Below are 14,985 nucleotides of genomic sequence, written 5' to 3'. Positions count from 1 at the left end.
AGTCAGCTGATATGCAATTCAATTCTGCCTTCTCATCCAGGAGCTGTCTTGGAATGAGCTCTGAGTCAGGGCTCTGATTCGAGAAGGCCTCAGAACAACGTGAAAAGATGAACTGGCCCTGCTGAGTTTGGCAGCCTTTCTAAGTCACCTTACCTTCGATCAGGTCAGAGTATGGTCAGCTACCTGGCCACACCTTCCTGCCTGACAGTCCGGCCTTCCGCACACCCCTCACTGATGCTGGCAGGGGAGAGGCATCTCCGGGGAGAAGGTATGCCTCGTGCCCCTCTGTGCCAGACTGCTCTGTCTGGGCCATATCTTATCTATGGCCAGGAAGTGCAAACGTCACCCATGGTAACAAGGGAAAGGCAGATGTTAACACTACGTCACCTGTCGTGCTCAGTGGAAGACTGTTCTGGCTAGAAGCAGAATTGTGAGTAGCCAATGCCTTTCTATCAGCTGATCACATGGTTAATTCCCATGGGAAATCTGAAGAACTTGTCCTAATCCAACAATGGCTTTCACTCAGAAGCCTGACCACTTCTTTCCCAGCAGGAGCCTTTCCCTATCTGCCCTGATCTAACATGTTGGAAACAGACATGTTTCATTCTAGCCTGTCACAAAAGAAGACCCAGGATGAAAGACTCCATCTACCTTCGTGTTATTTTTGGAGGGAAATTCAAATGGGCTATGGTCCATTACTCAGAATGTGACAAAGATCACTGTCAAAGCCTACAGGCCCATGCTGAGGGAGCCAGGCACCTCCTTATGCAATCCAATAACTCTAGTTTCTAACTAATCCCCACACTCAGAAAGCTCAACACTTGTGAGTGGTAGCAGGCATTTCCCCCCACTGAACTCCAGGCTACTGATATTTGTAAGACAGGCAGCCAGAATCACCAGGCTGATCTTCCAGGTTTGATTACTGGGGTAACTGAGACCAAGCCACTCTGAGTTCCTCTGTCCTGAAAACTTACATTTCAGTACTGCTGAGACTCAATGACAAATCAGATGAAAACAATGGGCAGGGCTTCTCACACTCAAAGTGACTCACTGAGGAAATCAGTGGGAGAGTAGCTTATCTGCCCCTAGATGACAGGTTCTACTCTCCTCCTAATTTCATTCTCTGTCCCGGCAAGCTGTGTGGCCCTCTGAGGTACTGAACATAGCACCCTGGAGTTACAGCAGCTGGGCAGCCAGCCCACGGCTTCTCAAAGCACAACTTCCTGAGTCTAAAACACATTAAGACTGTAAGGCTTCTGCATTTCTCCAGACCCCCATGTACCCTTGGGACAGCATCACACTGGACTTTATATCAGATCTTTCTTCGTGTCATGGCCACAAAATAATTCTGGTGGTGGTGGCCATCCTTATGAACACAGTGATCTTCATTCCATGGTGGTGGTGGCCATCCTTATGAACACAGTAATCTTCATTCCTTCCAGAGCTCAAAGGATGCTCTGTTTCTCATCAGGGAGGTGGTGGTCTCCCTGAAGATTACTTCACCTATCTGCTCTCATTGCCCAGTCAGCGACAGTCAGATAGGCTTGGTTAGAATTTCTCTGATGTCACAAAGCATGCAGACACTATGACTTGGTCTACCTATCTTGTCACTGCAAAGTCCACCCAGAATTTTTCCACACAGAATACACTCTCTCATAGTAATGACCACTGCCACTCTGTCTCCTCTGTTTCACTGCTAAGGTTGTTACATCAAAGACCACCCCAAAATAGCTTAGGAACGGTACTGACCAATGTATGAAAGACTGCCATTGGTCCAGTATGGAATATGGCTGACAGACCCTGGGTACCGGACAGAATTGGTGGGGTGGTGGCTCTTTCAGATGGGAGTTTCTTTAGTTCTCAGACCAGCACATCTGCCTAACATCAAAATTCAAAGACTTTCTTGGACCCGTTCAAGTTCCTTGGGATTACCGACCACACTGTGTTCTTGCTGTATTTATTTGCTAAGACATAGCTTTGGTGTTCTGATCCTCAGAGCTAGCTCCAAAATACCAGATGGGGAGTCTGAGCAATTTATTGAAGAGAAGCTAGACTTAATGCACAGAAGTTGGCTCCTACAGTTGTCAAAGTAGGTAAAGGATGAACCAGAAAATCAGTGGTAGGAAGCCCATGGGAGACTTGACCATCCTCTGTCTTGTCTGGCCTCAGGTAAGAGGGAGCCTGGGAGAGGACTGGATTCTCCCTAACCTATATGACCTGCAGCAAATAAAAATGAGTGGTGAACATCCTCTCTAGTCTTATTCATATCAGTCATCCAGGCCTCTTCTCTTTGGCTATGTCCTTCTCCTCTTTCTATTCCACTTCTGTTTGGGTGCCAATTCTTTGGCTTTGCAAACTATTTTTCAATTCTGGTCTAATGCCCTGAACTTGATAATGTAATTCAGCTATTCCTATCATGGTTTTCTAATGAACTCAGCTTGTCTTCAATTCCAATAATCTGAAGCCAAATACCCTTCCTATGACCCAAGCTTCCCTTCCCTTACACAAGACACATACCCCATAGGCGCAGTCTCCGACCTCTGCCAAGCAAATTCCAGTCCTCTGAAGTCCTTGGCCCACAGCAGTTAGAAGATAGCCTTGGCAACTATGGGCCTAGGGCAACTGAAGTTTCCTTTGAAAACTAATACATTGATATTTTTCTTTGTAAGTTAGTACCACTATGCTCGATTACCATGAATCAGTATTCTAGAGCATAACAGAGATCTTATCGAGGCACAGCCACACAATGCGGTCTAGCCTGAGAAAGTCAGCCAGAGAGCTTTACCATTACAGAAGGGATTTAGGGAGCGGGAGTCAAAACCCTAAGCAAATGAAGAGGAAAACTGCAGCTATGAAATGCATAAAAGCCAAACTAGGATGGATACGGAAACCTTCCTTTCAGTACCAAACTTCTTTCTTAGCTCCTATGTTGGAGGCTGATCGTGATTCTTGTTACCTCTCTTGGGGAATGTTTGTATTTCAGCAGATGCCTCTGATGTCTCCATCCATGTCTTTACCCCACGTGGTAAGGTGAAGCATCAGGTACAACAGCAGGTGAAATTTTTAAAGCAGGATGATCTGATAGAAAATCTCAACTCTTGAGCAATTGCTTTCTCTACCTACTTAAAAGTCACATATACTCCTGCATTTCTGAAAATAAAAGATATAGCCATCATCTCTTCATAGTCAATAGGTTTAATTCATTAAATTAAGACTTCTTTCTTAGCAGGGCACAAAAGAGGCCATGAAATAAGCAATTTCATTTGAAATTAAGGGCCCCTTACTTCACTAGTAAGTTCGCACTTTGAGACGTTTTTAAGCATCCTGAGTAAACACATATGTTATGGACTGAACTGTGTCTCTACAAAATTCATATGTTGAGGCCCTAACCCCCACTGTGATGGTATTTGGATGTGGGTCCTTTGGGAGGTAGTTAGGCTTAGAAGACTTTTACTAGGGTGGAGCTCCCATATGGATTAGTGTCCTTTGAAGAAAAAGAAGAGAAACCAAAGTTCTCTCTCCTCCATGAGGTGACATGACAAGAAGGTGACCATCTGCAATTCAGGAAGAGTGTCCTCACCAGGAAACCAAACTGGCTGGCACCTTGGTTGTGGATTTCCTAGAACTGTAAGAAATGAATTCCTATTGTTTAAGCCACCCAGTCTACAGTATTTTCTTACGACAGTATGAGCTAATACAACATTTATCTTTAAACACACAGACACACACAAAACCAAAAACCAATGATCTATTCACATGACCCTAATACTCACTACCAAAATCTATCACTCTACTTGGGTCAGTTATTCAGTAGCGTCACTTAAGTGATATAGGCTTCAAGCTGATATTCTGCCCACAGAGAACTGGTTAAATAATAAACCATTAAATAATAAACCAAATAATAAATCATTCACTAGGAAGACAGAGAGCAAGGCAAGAGCTAAGCTGGAGCGTCCCTATCAGCTGTCAAATCTAAAATGCCACTAGATCAACACCGAAAGCTGGAATTGGAGAGTAAGAACAAGATGGCATCTGGAGACTTTGGGTCAAGCAAATCAGATGAGACTTATGTAGGAAGACAAACAATCCCATGAACCATTTAGTCCTGTGTTCCTATTCTCCAGTGGGAAAAGACCTAGTGATAATAAATGTCATTATATACATAAATTTGGGGAAGGGTATGCATGTATCTGCTGTAGTGACAAGAGTATGAATGCTAAACCATAACATACATGAGTACATCTTAAAGTCTCGTTAATGGAAAATCATCAGCCCAAAGTGCTGTTGACAAAAACATGCGTGACACACACTGTCAGGTTAACCCAGCACCACAGCAGACTCAGTTGATCATTAAAATAGTAATTTTCATTAAAAACAAAAGCAGCAGCAATTAAAAACCATGACCAGCTGCAGACAACATGGATGATGTGCTGGACACAAAACATCCTTCCTCCAAATTGCAGGAATTTCAACTACAGCTTGTTCATGGGCATGCACAGGGGAGCTCTACAAATAGCCAAGCACTTTGCAGCAGGGACTTCTTAGAAAAAAAATCTGCATCTGCAGGAAACTGTGGCCATGAGCTAATTTTAGTTTATGTATACGCAATTTTAGTAACTCAAACTCATTCAGTAGATAATTGCTAATAAGGAGCTCATGTAAAAACGAATTACTATGGAATTATATCATTTGACAGTAAGAACCATGAAAAGGATTTGCATTTGGGGGATCTGGGGGTTTACCAGGAGGAGTTCACTGCATAACTGAAAACCACCGGCTGCCTTATAGAGGCTGCACTCTGAGTCAAGCTGGAGCAGCTGGGCTGCTGGCTTAGCCTGCTGCCCATGGTCCATAGGGTTTTGGGGACTCCTCCCCACTCTCCACTTAAGAACTCTTTGTTACCCTATGGCGGTTGCCTTGGAATCCCAGTAGGTTCTGGCTGCTCCATGATGTTGCTCCTGCCTCCTTAGGAGAGATAAATTATATTTTTGGCCGCATCATTCTGGACTAGAGCTCTCTCACATTTAGCCATTCTACAAAAAGAGTATAATGACTGGGAAATAATAGGAAGAAATAAGAGTCAACTTTTGGCAGCTATATACAATGTACACATGAGCAGAAGTTTGTTTTTATGCCAATTTTTTGGTGTAATATTTAAAAATTTTAAACATGACAGCTTACTCTAATAGAGATTTAAAAGTATGGGCTCAAAACCAGGAAGCATCAGTTCTATAAGGATGGTGGGTATGGGCATTAATATAAAATATGCTAAGAATGTAAACTTTTTGAAGATCAATTTCTAAGTTTTGTGTTTGATTGAAGGATTAAAAGTCCTGAGCAAAGTTAACACTTTGCTAAAACTGTTTCACGTTTATTAAGCCAGATGTGTTGATCTTCTGCCTTTTGTGACAGACTACTATACTTTACAAGTTGAAACTTTTTTTTTACTTACATGCAGAAACATTTAACAAGTATCTGAAGAGACAAAAGCTCTAATACAGAGGATGATGACAGGATAGCTTACAGTATACCTTAGCACCTGTATGTGGTATATTTCCATCACGTAGTCAAAAGGAACACAGCATATAAACACATATCAGAAATCCTAAAGTAACATTCATTTCTAGGAAAACAGCAGAGGCCATAAACAAAATAAATTACATTACCAGGTGTTTATATACTCCTAACAAATGTTTATAATCTCCTGCAAAAGAAACATACCCGCCACTTCAGGATGTGGGTGAGACAAGCATGTTCCTGTGGTAACAATTTCCCAACCAAGAAAAGAAGTTTAAAAGGCAAATTTTTGCTAAGCTGCAGACTACCGGGTCTCTTGATTTAAGAAAGCAACAAGAATAAGGTAGATAGAGTTGGTTAAGAAATAACGTAGAAATAAATATTTCATGAATCAGCAAAATCTGTCAAATAAAATGACTTAATTTGCAATGGAAAGGAATATCTTCAAATGGTTTGATACTGTCAAAGCATTTCATTATGTAGCATTGTACTGTGGGTTGACATACTAGATCTAGTATATGCTACAACTCTATAAAATAAATGTGCACATATATCCCATAAGGTTCTGGCCAATCCTTAATCAATAATAATTATTTTAGTGATACAAGCATAGATTCATCCAATTAAACAGGGTGTACATGTAATTTCTCATAATCTCATTCTCTGTCCTTATCTTTTTATCATAAGCTTTTCTTTCAGTCTTCACATATTAGTGCTATTTTGCAATTTGCCCTTGTCCATTGTCATTCATTCATTTTACTCATACATCCTTTAAACAAAAACTATTTGCTAAATGTCAACAAATGATTAGGTTGAAACCTCTTTTCTTTTTTCCTGTTGCACTTACTAAGAAATTAGTATGTACTATTTGCATCCAACATGCAGTGCACTCAGCTAAGTGTTTAACACATATTATCTTAAATAAGATTCACCAAAAAAAGCCTTGTTTATTTTAGGAGGTTTCTTTATAGGTAAAAGGTAATTTTGTACATATCATGTTTTCATTTTTGCTTTTGCCGTCTGGAAGCCCAGCCCTAACATTGACCTTCACTTTAATAATTACGTAGAAACTACTATCTTACATATCTTTTAATTCTCCTCCCACTTTGATTATCTAACACGTATTCTTTTTTCTGATCCTGATTTTCATTTTATGTTCTTATCTTAAATGCTCTGTAGAACAAATTAGGTAGGAATAAATATACAGTTGAGTGAATCAGTAAGTAAAAATTAAATTATTAAAGCAAATAAAAGATTGAAATTTGAAAAAAAAAAGATTCATGATAAAAAATAAGGTAGTCATGTTATTATCCCCATTTCATAAACTGTGAAACTGAGTCTCTCAGCATTTAAGGGACTGGCTGCTAAGGTCTCACAGTTAGTAGTTAGAGGTGCCAATAAGGGGACGTTGGCCTGTTTACCCCAAAGTTTTTTCAGCAGCTCTTCTAAGAAGCACAGTTGGCACCCCATACTTTTTTCAAATTGTTGAATAAAATTCTTTTTGCATCTATGCTACTCAGAAAACTCAAAACCTTTTCCTCTTCCATTTGCCTCCAAAAATAATATGCTATTAGATAGATTACATTTAACCAGGGGTTTTGAAACAAAGGTAGATTGCTCACACAAAGAGAACTGCTAATGGATACATTAAAACCTGTTTAAAATTCTGCAATCAATCTACCCAATGTATTATGCTTGATTTTTTTTCAGACCACTCTCTAATATTACTGGAAGTAACAGATAATAGATTATGAATAGGTTAGGCATTTAAAACTTAGTACTATAAACAGAAATTAAACCAGAGGAAAATGCAAACATAAAATGCCCAGTTTTATTAATAGGGATGAAATAAAATAAAATCACAAAATTAATGCTAAAGAAACACCATTTATTACGTTGCATTCTAATTATTTCTTATCAGAAGGTACCTTATATTCTTCATAATCATTGTTATCTAGGAAGTCCCTTTTCTCCAGTTCTACGAGTTGTTCTGCAGAGGGCTTAGCAGATAGATGCTTAAGAGAGGCTTGCTCATATATGGGTTTTCCACTAAAAAACAGTTCCTTCCAATCATGCATCAACTTATATGGAATCAGGCTAGAGCAAAAAGGAAAAAAAGGTAGTGATGAATCAATAGTTAACTATACATCTTCAATCTTAGTCTTTCTATTACCATGTTCATTCCCAAGGGTCTGCAGTTTGAGGCCAGAGGTTCCACATACTATGACATTCCTAACAGCTAGTAAAATGGCTGAAGCTTAGTAGGTTTGAATGAATGAATGTTAAAGTCACTGGTTCTTCAAACTTTCTTTGATTGGAAACTAAAAGCATAATATATTTAAAAATAATGAGCACTATCACAAAACATAGGTTATTTAATTTCCAGCTGTGATATTAAATGGAAATCACTTAATTGCTCTGGTATCAGTGTCCTCCTATGCAAAATGAACAGACTGAATACTTATCAAGGCCCTTTTAAGATGACAGTTGATTTACACATTTGCAAATGATTTGTAACAGAAGAATCTAATGTATGGCAGTCTTACTGTCACTGCACATTTGATAACCTTTACTATTATTTGTCAGTACGTCTTCTGTTTAAGTCAGATGAACAAATTGGAGGTAATCAGGACAGAGTGATAGAAAAATAGTTTCAAGTGGAACACAATGTATAAAGGGAAGAAAGAGGCTGACATGATTCAGGAGCATTTTTCTAATAGTGGGACTAGTGCTTGAAATTACGATTTAGTAAGTAGTATTTCATTCTGATACATGCTACAACATGGATAAACCTTGAAGACACTACACTAAATGAAATAAGTCAGATACAAAAGGATGAATATTGCACGATTCCACTTACATGAGGCACCTAAAATAGACAAAGTCATAGAGACAGAAAGTAGAGCAGAGGTTACCAGGCTGGAGGGAAGGGGAATGGGGCGTTATTATTTAATAGGCACATCAGTTTGGAATGATGAAAAGGTTCTGGAGATGGATGGTGGGGATGGTTGCAAAACAGTATGGTTGTACCTAATGCCACTGCTACACGTCAAAATGGTTAAAATGATAAATTTGATGTTCTGAATGTTTCTCCACAATAATAAAGTAGTATTTGAATTAAATGTAAACCTCAAATATAATAGAATGTTTTCCATTAATAAAATTTTTCTATTTGCTAATGATTACTTTATAGAGATATGGAAGTTTAGAAATTAATATGTTCAGGCATAGAAAAATTATAACATTGGAATTATTGAAATGGCATTGGCTCTTATGGTGAAATAAATGATTAACAACTTACATATTATCCAAAATTTAACGTTGCAATTACTGAATTAATATCCTATAATCTGAATATCAATGATTTTGTTAAGAAGCAATCTTAACAAAAGTCAGTTCATGTAAGTAGGCTGATGCCAAAAATATCCCTGTGCTTTAGAAAACAAATATACTGATAATATATTGTTTAGAGAAATACACAAAGAGAATAATATGAGTTGATCTTGCCTGTTCGTAGTGTAGACTAACAAGATCTTAACACATATGTGTAATTATTGTATTCAGTTGCAAGAGACACTTAAAATTTTAAAGTAAAAGGTCCCTTAAAAGTTTATGATACCAACACCTCTGAAACTTTAAAATTTTATATATTTTTTCATTAAAGTAAAAATGGCTTCCTATAACCAATATATTCTCTATATTAATTTTCATGAAGCAGGACTTATAGGGTAGTAAAAGACAGACTAGTATAGGCCTCCGTGAAATGTTACAATAATCAAATGAAATACACATAGAAAGTTGTCAACTTGCTGATTAGTTGTGCTCTGTAAGTTGATTGTTAAGTCACCTATTTGACATAGAAATAATACTTCTATGGGTGAAAAGAAAGGTCTAAGTTGCCTCTAGGACAGCTGGTTTCCATCAGGTTACTTTCATGCTGGCCCCCACCCAGTGCTACTGGGACTATCTGCCCAACATCTCCCAACAAAAGCATTCACAGAACTGGGGTTTGAGGAATCAGGCTCTTTGAGGCAGGTGTCACTGGGATCACTGGCATCCTTCGGAAGCTGCGTGACCTTCTGCCTTTGCTGTCACAAGGGGTTCTCCCTGTGTGTCTCTTCTCTATTTCTTATAAGGACACTAGTTATGTTTAATTAAGGTCCCACCCTCGAATGACCTTATCTTAACTAATCTTATCTGTAATGACTATTTCCAAATAAGGTTATACTGTAAGGGATGAGGGTTAGAACTTTAACATATCTTTTGGGTGGGGGACAGAATTCAACCCAAATATAGGCATGTATATATTGCCTTTGTAGACACTTAAAATTCCAAAGTAAAAACCTCCTTAAAAATTTCTATCAATATCTCTGGGACTTTAATTTTATGCATTTAGTTTTTACATTCAGTTTGAGCTCTTCCGGGTTCTTATAATGATGAGTGATTTTTTTTTTTTTTTGGAAATCTGCACATTTTCAAATTATGTTGCAAGACTCTGGATCTTAAATAAACCTTCTGTTTTAGCTGGTTTTTCTGACATCACTTGGGAAAGGGAAAGAGAAGGGGCCACCACGTTACTGACAGGTATGGAAGAAGTCCCCACGTGGTCTTCCTTGCCCCCAGAGGGGAGGACATCTTTGTTACTGCTGGGGGAGGTGGCAATTCTGGCTCCCCACAGGGTCTCCAGCATGGTTGTAGGGGTGAGATCTGTGGAGAAAGCTCCTATCAAGTCCAGGGGTGATGGAATGCTTTCCTCTTTTCTATCTGACCCTGAAGATCACCTGGCTTTCATTCTTGTCACTATGGGTTCTCAAGAAGATCTCAATCTGGGTAACATTAGAAGTTCACAATTTTTTTCAGTTGAAGTATTTCTTTTATAAAATGATTTTTAATTGATAAAACTATAGCCAAATTGACCAAGAAAGATAAAGACACAAATTACCAATGTTAATAATGAATGAGGAAACATCACTACTGATTCAACAGACTTTAGAAATAGTAAGGATTAATATGAACAATTTTTTGACAAAAAGTGAAAACATTGATACAAATTCACTGTAAGACACAAACTCAAAATGTAGGAAGAAATAATCTGCTTAGTTTTATTTTAATAGATTTCATTTATTTCTTCTCTGACACTCTATGTAGATTCAACTTTTCATTTGAATGATATGCTAAGGTGTAGATTTTTTGATATTTTTATTTATATTGTTTGAGGTTTCTGGATCTGTACTATGGAGTCTATCATTAATTTGGAATATACTTAACCATCACTGCTTCAAATATTTCTTCTTTGGAATTCTCTTTCCTCTTGATATTCCAATTACTTACATGTTACACCTTGCAAATTATTCCACAGATCTTAGACATTTTGTTCTGTGTTTTTGCCTCTTTTCTTCTTCGAATTTCAGTTTTAGAAGTTTCTATTGACCTATCTTCAAGTTCACTCAAGTTCACTAATTCTGTCATCTGCAGTCTCATGTTGAATCAAGGATATTTTTCATTTCTATTACAATTCTTTTTTTCAATTTCTAGCATTTCTTTATCTCTCACACTTTCTAGCTCTCTGCTTACATTATTTATGTAATTCTGTTCTCACATGTTGCCTATTTTTTTTTCCATTAGAACCCTTAACATTTAGTCATAGTTATTTTAAATTCTTCATCAGAGAAGTCCAAAATCTGGGTCATATCTGAGTCTTGCTCTGAAACTTAGTTTGTCACATCAGACTGTTTTTCTTGACATTTTTTATGTCTTTGTAATTTTTTGTTGCTGTTGAAAGTTTGACATATTGTTATACTGAGATAAATAGACCTTTAGTATAAGATTTTTCTGTTAATCTGGACTAGAGTTGGTCTGCATTTAATGTTTTCTGCAGCTATAGTGAATTCCTCTTATTTTTCTTTGTCTCTGCTATTATGTCTCCCCTGTTACATTAGTTTCTTAAGAAGTCCTCTTGACAAAGAAACTGCATGTCTGATTCTTTCATCTGAAATACCCTATTATTACACAAGAGCCCTGTTAGTGTGGTAGTAAAATGCAGGGAGGCAAAGTGTTCTAAATTATTTTTATTTTAATCTCTTAATTTAAATCTCAGTGTTTTAGTGAGCCTTCCCTGGGCTGTGACCCTCAACTGCTTTTAAGCACTTTTTTCCCTCCTGAGGCAAAATGGAATGGCTGGAGAGGGTTGAAACTGGGTAATTTTCCTTTACTCCTAGATGAGATAAGGCTCTTGTAAAGGTGTAGTTTTGTTTTTTGTTTGTTTGTTTGCTTCCCTTTGCAGAGTACAACATTGTTATGGAGGATGCTCTGGACATTTTTTTTAATTATTATTTTCTCCCACCCTCTAGCGGAAATACAAGGGGATTTTTCTGGGATTTTTACCCTCAGAATTTAGTGGTGTTTCTAGAGGTGAAACTCACAAAAGCACAGAAACTTCCCTGGGACTGTAGTCCTCTGGCTCCTGGATTGAACTATTTTACAATATTATGTTAGTTTCAGGTGTACAGCAAAGTGATTCAGGTATATATATGTATATATATATATATAGTCAGATTCTTTTCCATTATAGGTTATTACAAGATAATGAATATTGTTCCCTGTGTTATACAGTAAATCTTTGTTATTTATCTATTTTATATATAGTATTGTATATTTGTTAATTCTATACTCCTAATTTATTCCTCTTCTTCTCCCTTTCCCCTTTGGTAACCATAAGTTTGTTTTCTGAACTTGAGTGTTTCTGCTTTGTAAATAGATTCATTTGTGTTATTTTTTAGATTCCACATATAAGTGATATCATATATTTATCTTTCTCTGTCTGACTTACTTCACGTAGTATGATTTTCTCTAGGTCTATCCATGTTACTACTAATGGAATTATTTCATTCTTTTTTATGGCCGAGTAATATTCCATTGTCTATTTATATCACATCTTCTCCATCCATTAGTCTGTTGATGGACACTTAGATTGCTTCCATGTCTTGGCTATTATAAATAGTGTTGCTATGAACTCTGGGATGCATGTATCTTTTTGAATTAGAGTTTTCATTTTTTCTGGTTACATGCCCAGGAGTGGGATTGCTGAATCTTATGGTAACTTTATTTTTAGTTTTTTAAGGAACCTTCATACTGTATTCCATAGCGGCTGCACCGGACTACATTCCCACCAACAGTGTAGATGGGTTCCCTTTTCTCTACACTAGAGGTACACAAATTTAACTGGAGTGCCTTATCCTTGTCCTTGTGGAACTGCTTTCACTGAGATCTACTGTGATGTCATTCCCCTTCAGCTTTCAGCAAAGAACATCACAAGAAACAGGTCTCTGAAGCCAGATGTCATATTTGCTTAAAAGTTGTTGCTGAGGTCATTCTCCATTAGATCCACTATGCTACTTATTGTACCTAAAGAGAGGTCACATGAGAAAACTATTATTTCAAACTGAGGATCAAGAAAAATTGTATATTTTGTAAAGCTCTAGAATGGGAAATGGGAATCATGTGACAAACTGCATTTCCCTTTTTGCTTTGGCCACCAGAAAGTTCAGATAAAATTTGCAATTCAGTTGCAGTAACTGGCAAATCTACTGCTATTTGTATAACTGTGTTTCAATTTATTCCTTGTTCTTAACTTTCTGCTTTATTTGGATTTTCCTTTGTTCTTATTTTGGGATATTCTTAATATTTTTTGTATTATTGAATATTTCCTTATAAATAGGTTGATTCCTTTAGAAAGAAGATTCAATGAAGATGGATTTAATGATCAGTAAAATAATCTTTAATTCCAGTCTTCTAGGAAGTTTCTAGTGTTTCAAATAAATCTATCTTTGTAGATTATAGAGAATTTAGACACAAAGTTTAAATGTTAAAAGACATACAATTACACCTTGTCAATGGGTGAATTAAGTCAGTAATTGAGGTATCCTGAACCCCACTTCTTAATCTTGCTTTCACGAAACATTCTTCTCTTTCTTTACGTATCAGCTTAGAATCTGCTTCACAATCTTATCCTTTTCTCATTCTCTGCGATATTTCTATTGTATTAGTTATAAAAAATAGTTAATACTTACTTATTTGTCAACATTCGATAGTCTGCCACTTTAGTAGACAAATCAAGTATTTGATCCAAAATTTCTGCACATACTGAATAATGCTTTTTGTAACGAGCTTGAGCTCTTTCTACAGCAATCTGCTCATGAATTTCCTTCTCTCTGATGGCTTGTTCTTCAAAATCAATCTTGGCTTGTCTTGCCAAAGCCTAAGACAGGAAAGCCATATTTTTAAGTCACCATCATCGTGCAATGATTCAAGTGAAAACAATGTCATCATTTCAATAGACAAAAAAAGAAAGAAAGAAAGAAAAAAACTCTAAATAGAATGAAACCTCCTTTTAATCAGGAACAAATAAATCACAAGAAGGCACCTTCTCTTAAATACATTAAATCCCGAGTATGATGACAATGTTAGAAATATTCCACCCTTAGCTTATGCTATCCACAAAACATAGTATAGAGAAGCGTACTTGGTGGATTTATGACAAACTGTGTCTTAAGTGTTTAAAAAGTCCTGAGTTCATGGGCTGCAAATAAGAGTCGTGGATCTCAGAGAAGCAGGCAAGTGCACGCAGGACCCTAAGCATAGCTGGCCCCTTCGTCCCCATCTCAGGAGCCTTATAACCTGACAAGTCTGTTCCAGCCAATGCCCTTTGTCTTTTAGTGGGAGACTTCTTGGATACTGATTTATACTTGGAAAATATTCTGGAAATTCCCTGATTATACTGGCTTGAGAATATAACGCCTTTGCCAACAAATGTTAAATGTGTTTAGACCACAAAACCGTCTGCTGTTACAGTCTTAATAAATTGATAAAACTCCTTCATAGAGACATCTATTTCTGCAGAAAGTAATGAAATATTTAAACAGTTTGACATCACCTACTGCTTTCTTGGCACTATTATTTTGTTGAGGGAACTCTTTCTTCACATAAAGTGCAGAAGTCAAACTCAGCATGACCAAATGTTGCTTTTTCTTTTCAAAGAGTTAGATTGGCTCCTTGAGAAATTCTATCCTGTGCTAACACGCTCCAGAAACAAGACTTGCCTCCTATAACTGAACCCAATGACTGTACAATGGAGGCACACTTGGGTCTGGAGGCACTGTGGTCCAATTCAGGCCCCGCTCATACAGAAGTCAAGGACTAGCTGCGAGACCTTGGCCAAATCAGAACCTCCCTACCCCTCTACTTCCTCAATGGTAAGCAGGGAGAGAAAAACGACTTGGCATAAACAGAAAGATTGTCAGAGCAAACACCTCTTCTTATTTATTCACAAGTGGCTAAATGCAGGACAACAGGCTGCTATTGTCCACTGACCCAAACAGAAGGTTCATTGGTTTTGTATTGTTGTTTTATTTTGCTTGTTTTATTTTTGTTGGGAAAGGAGTTAGGCTGAGTGACCCTTAAGGTCAAATC

General features: G+C 37.4%; 1 protein-coding gene across 5 annotated transcripts in view; it reads right to left on the bottom strand.

Annotated features, from left to right (window-relative positions):
• SPEF2 (sperm flagellar 2) overlaps positions 1 to 14,985 on the bottom strand; it is a 157,000-nt gene that overhangs the window by 103,963 nt on the left and 38,052 nt on the right. For all 5 annotated transcript variants that reach the window (XM_074357016.1, XM_074357011.1, XM_074356987.1 and 2 more), the window contains 2 exons: positions 13,587 to 13,774; positions 7,446 to 7,614 (listed from right to left, as the gene is read on the bottom strand). In XM_074357016.1, the coding sequence (XP_074213117.1) occupies positions 7,446 to 7,614; positions 13,587 to 13,774 (357 nt within the window). The remainder of the gene's footprint in view (positions 1 to 7,445; positions 7,615 to 13,586; positions 13,775 to 14,985) is intronic.

Source organism: Camelus bactrianus, chromosome 3 (assembly GCF_048773025.1).
Source record: "Camelus bactrianus isolate YW-2024 breed Bactrian camel chromosome 3, ASM4877302v1, whole genome shotgun sequence".
NCBI lineage: Eukaryota > Metazoa > Chordata > Mammalia > Artiodactyla > Camelidae > Camelus > Camelus bactrianus.
The sequence above is the reverse complement of the archived record's forward strand: the minus strand, read 5'-3'. Positions and strand labels throughout refer to the sequence as shown.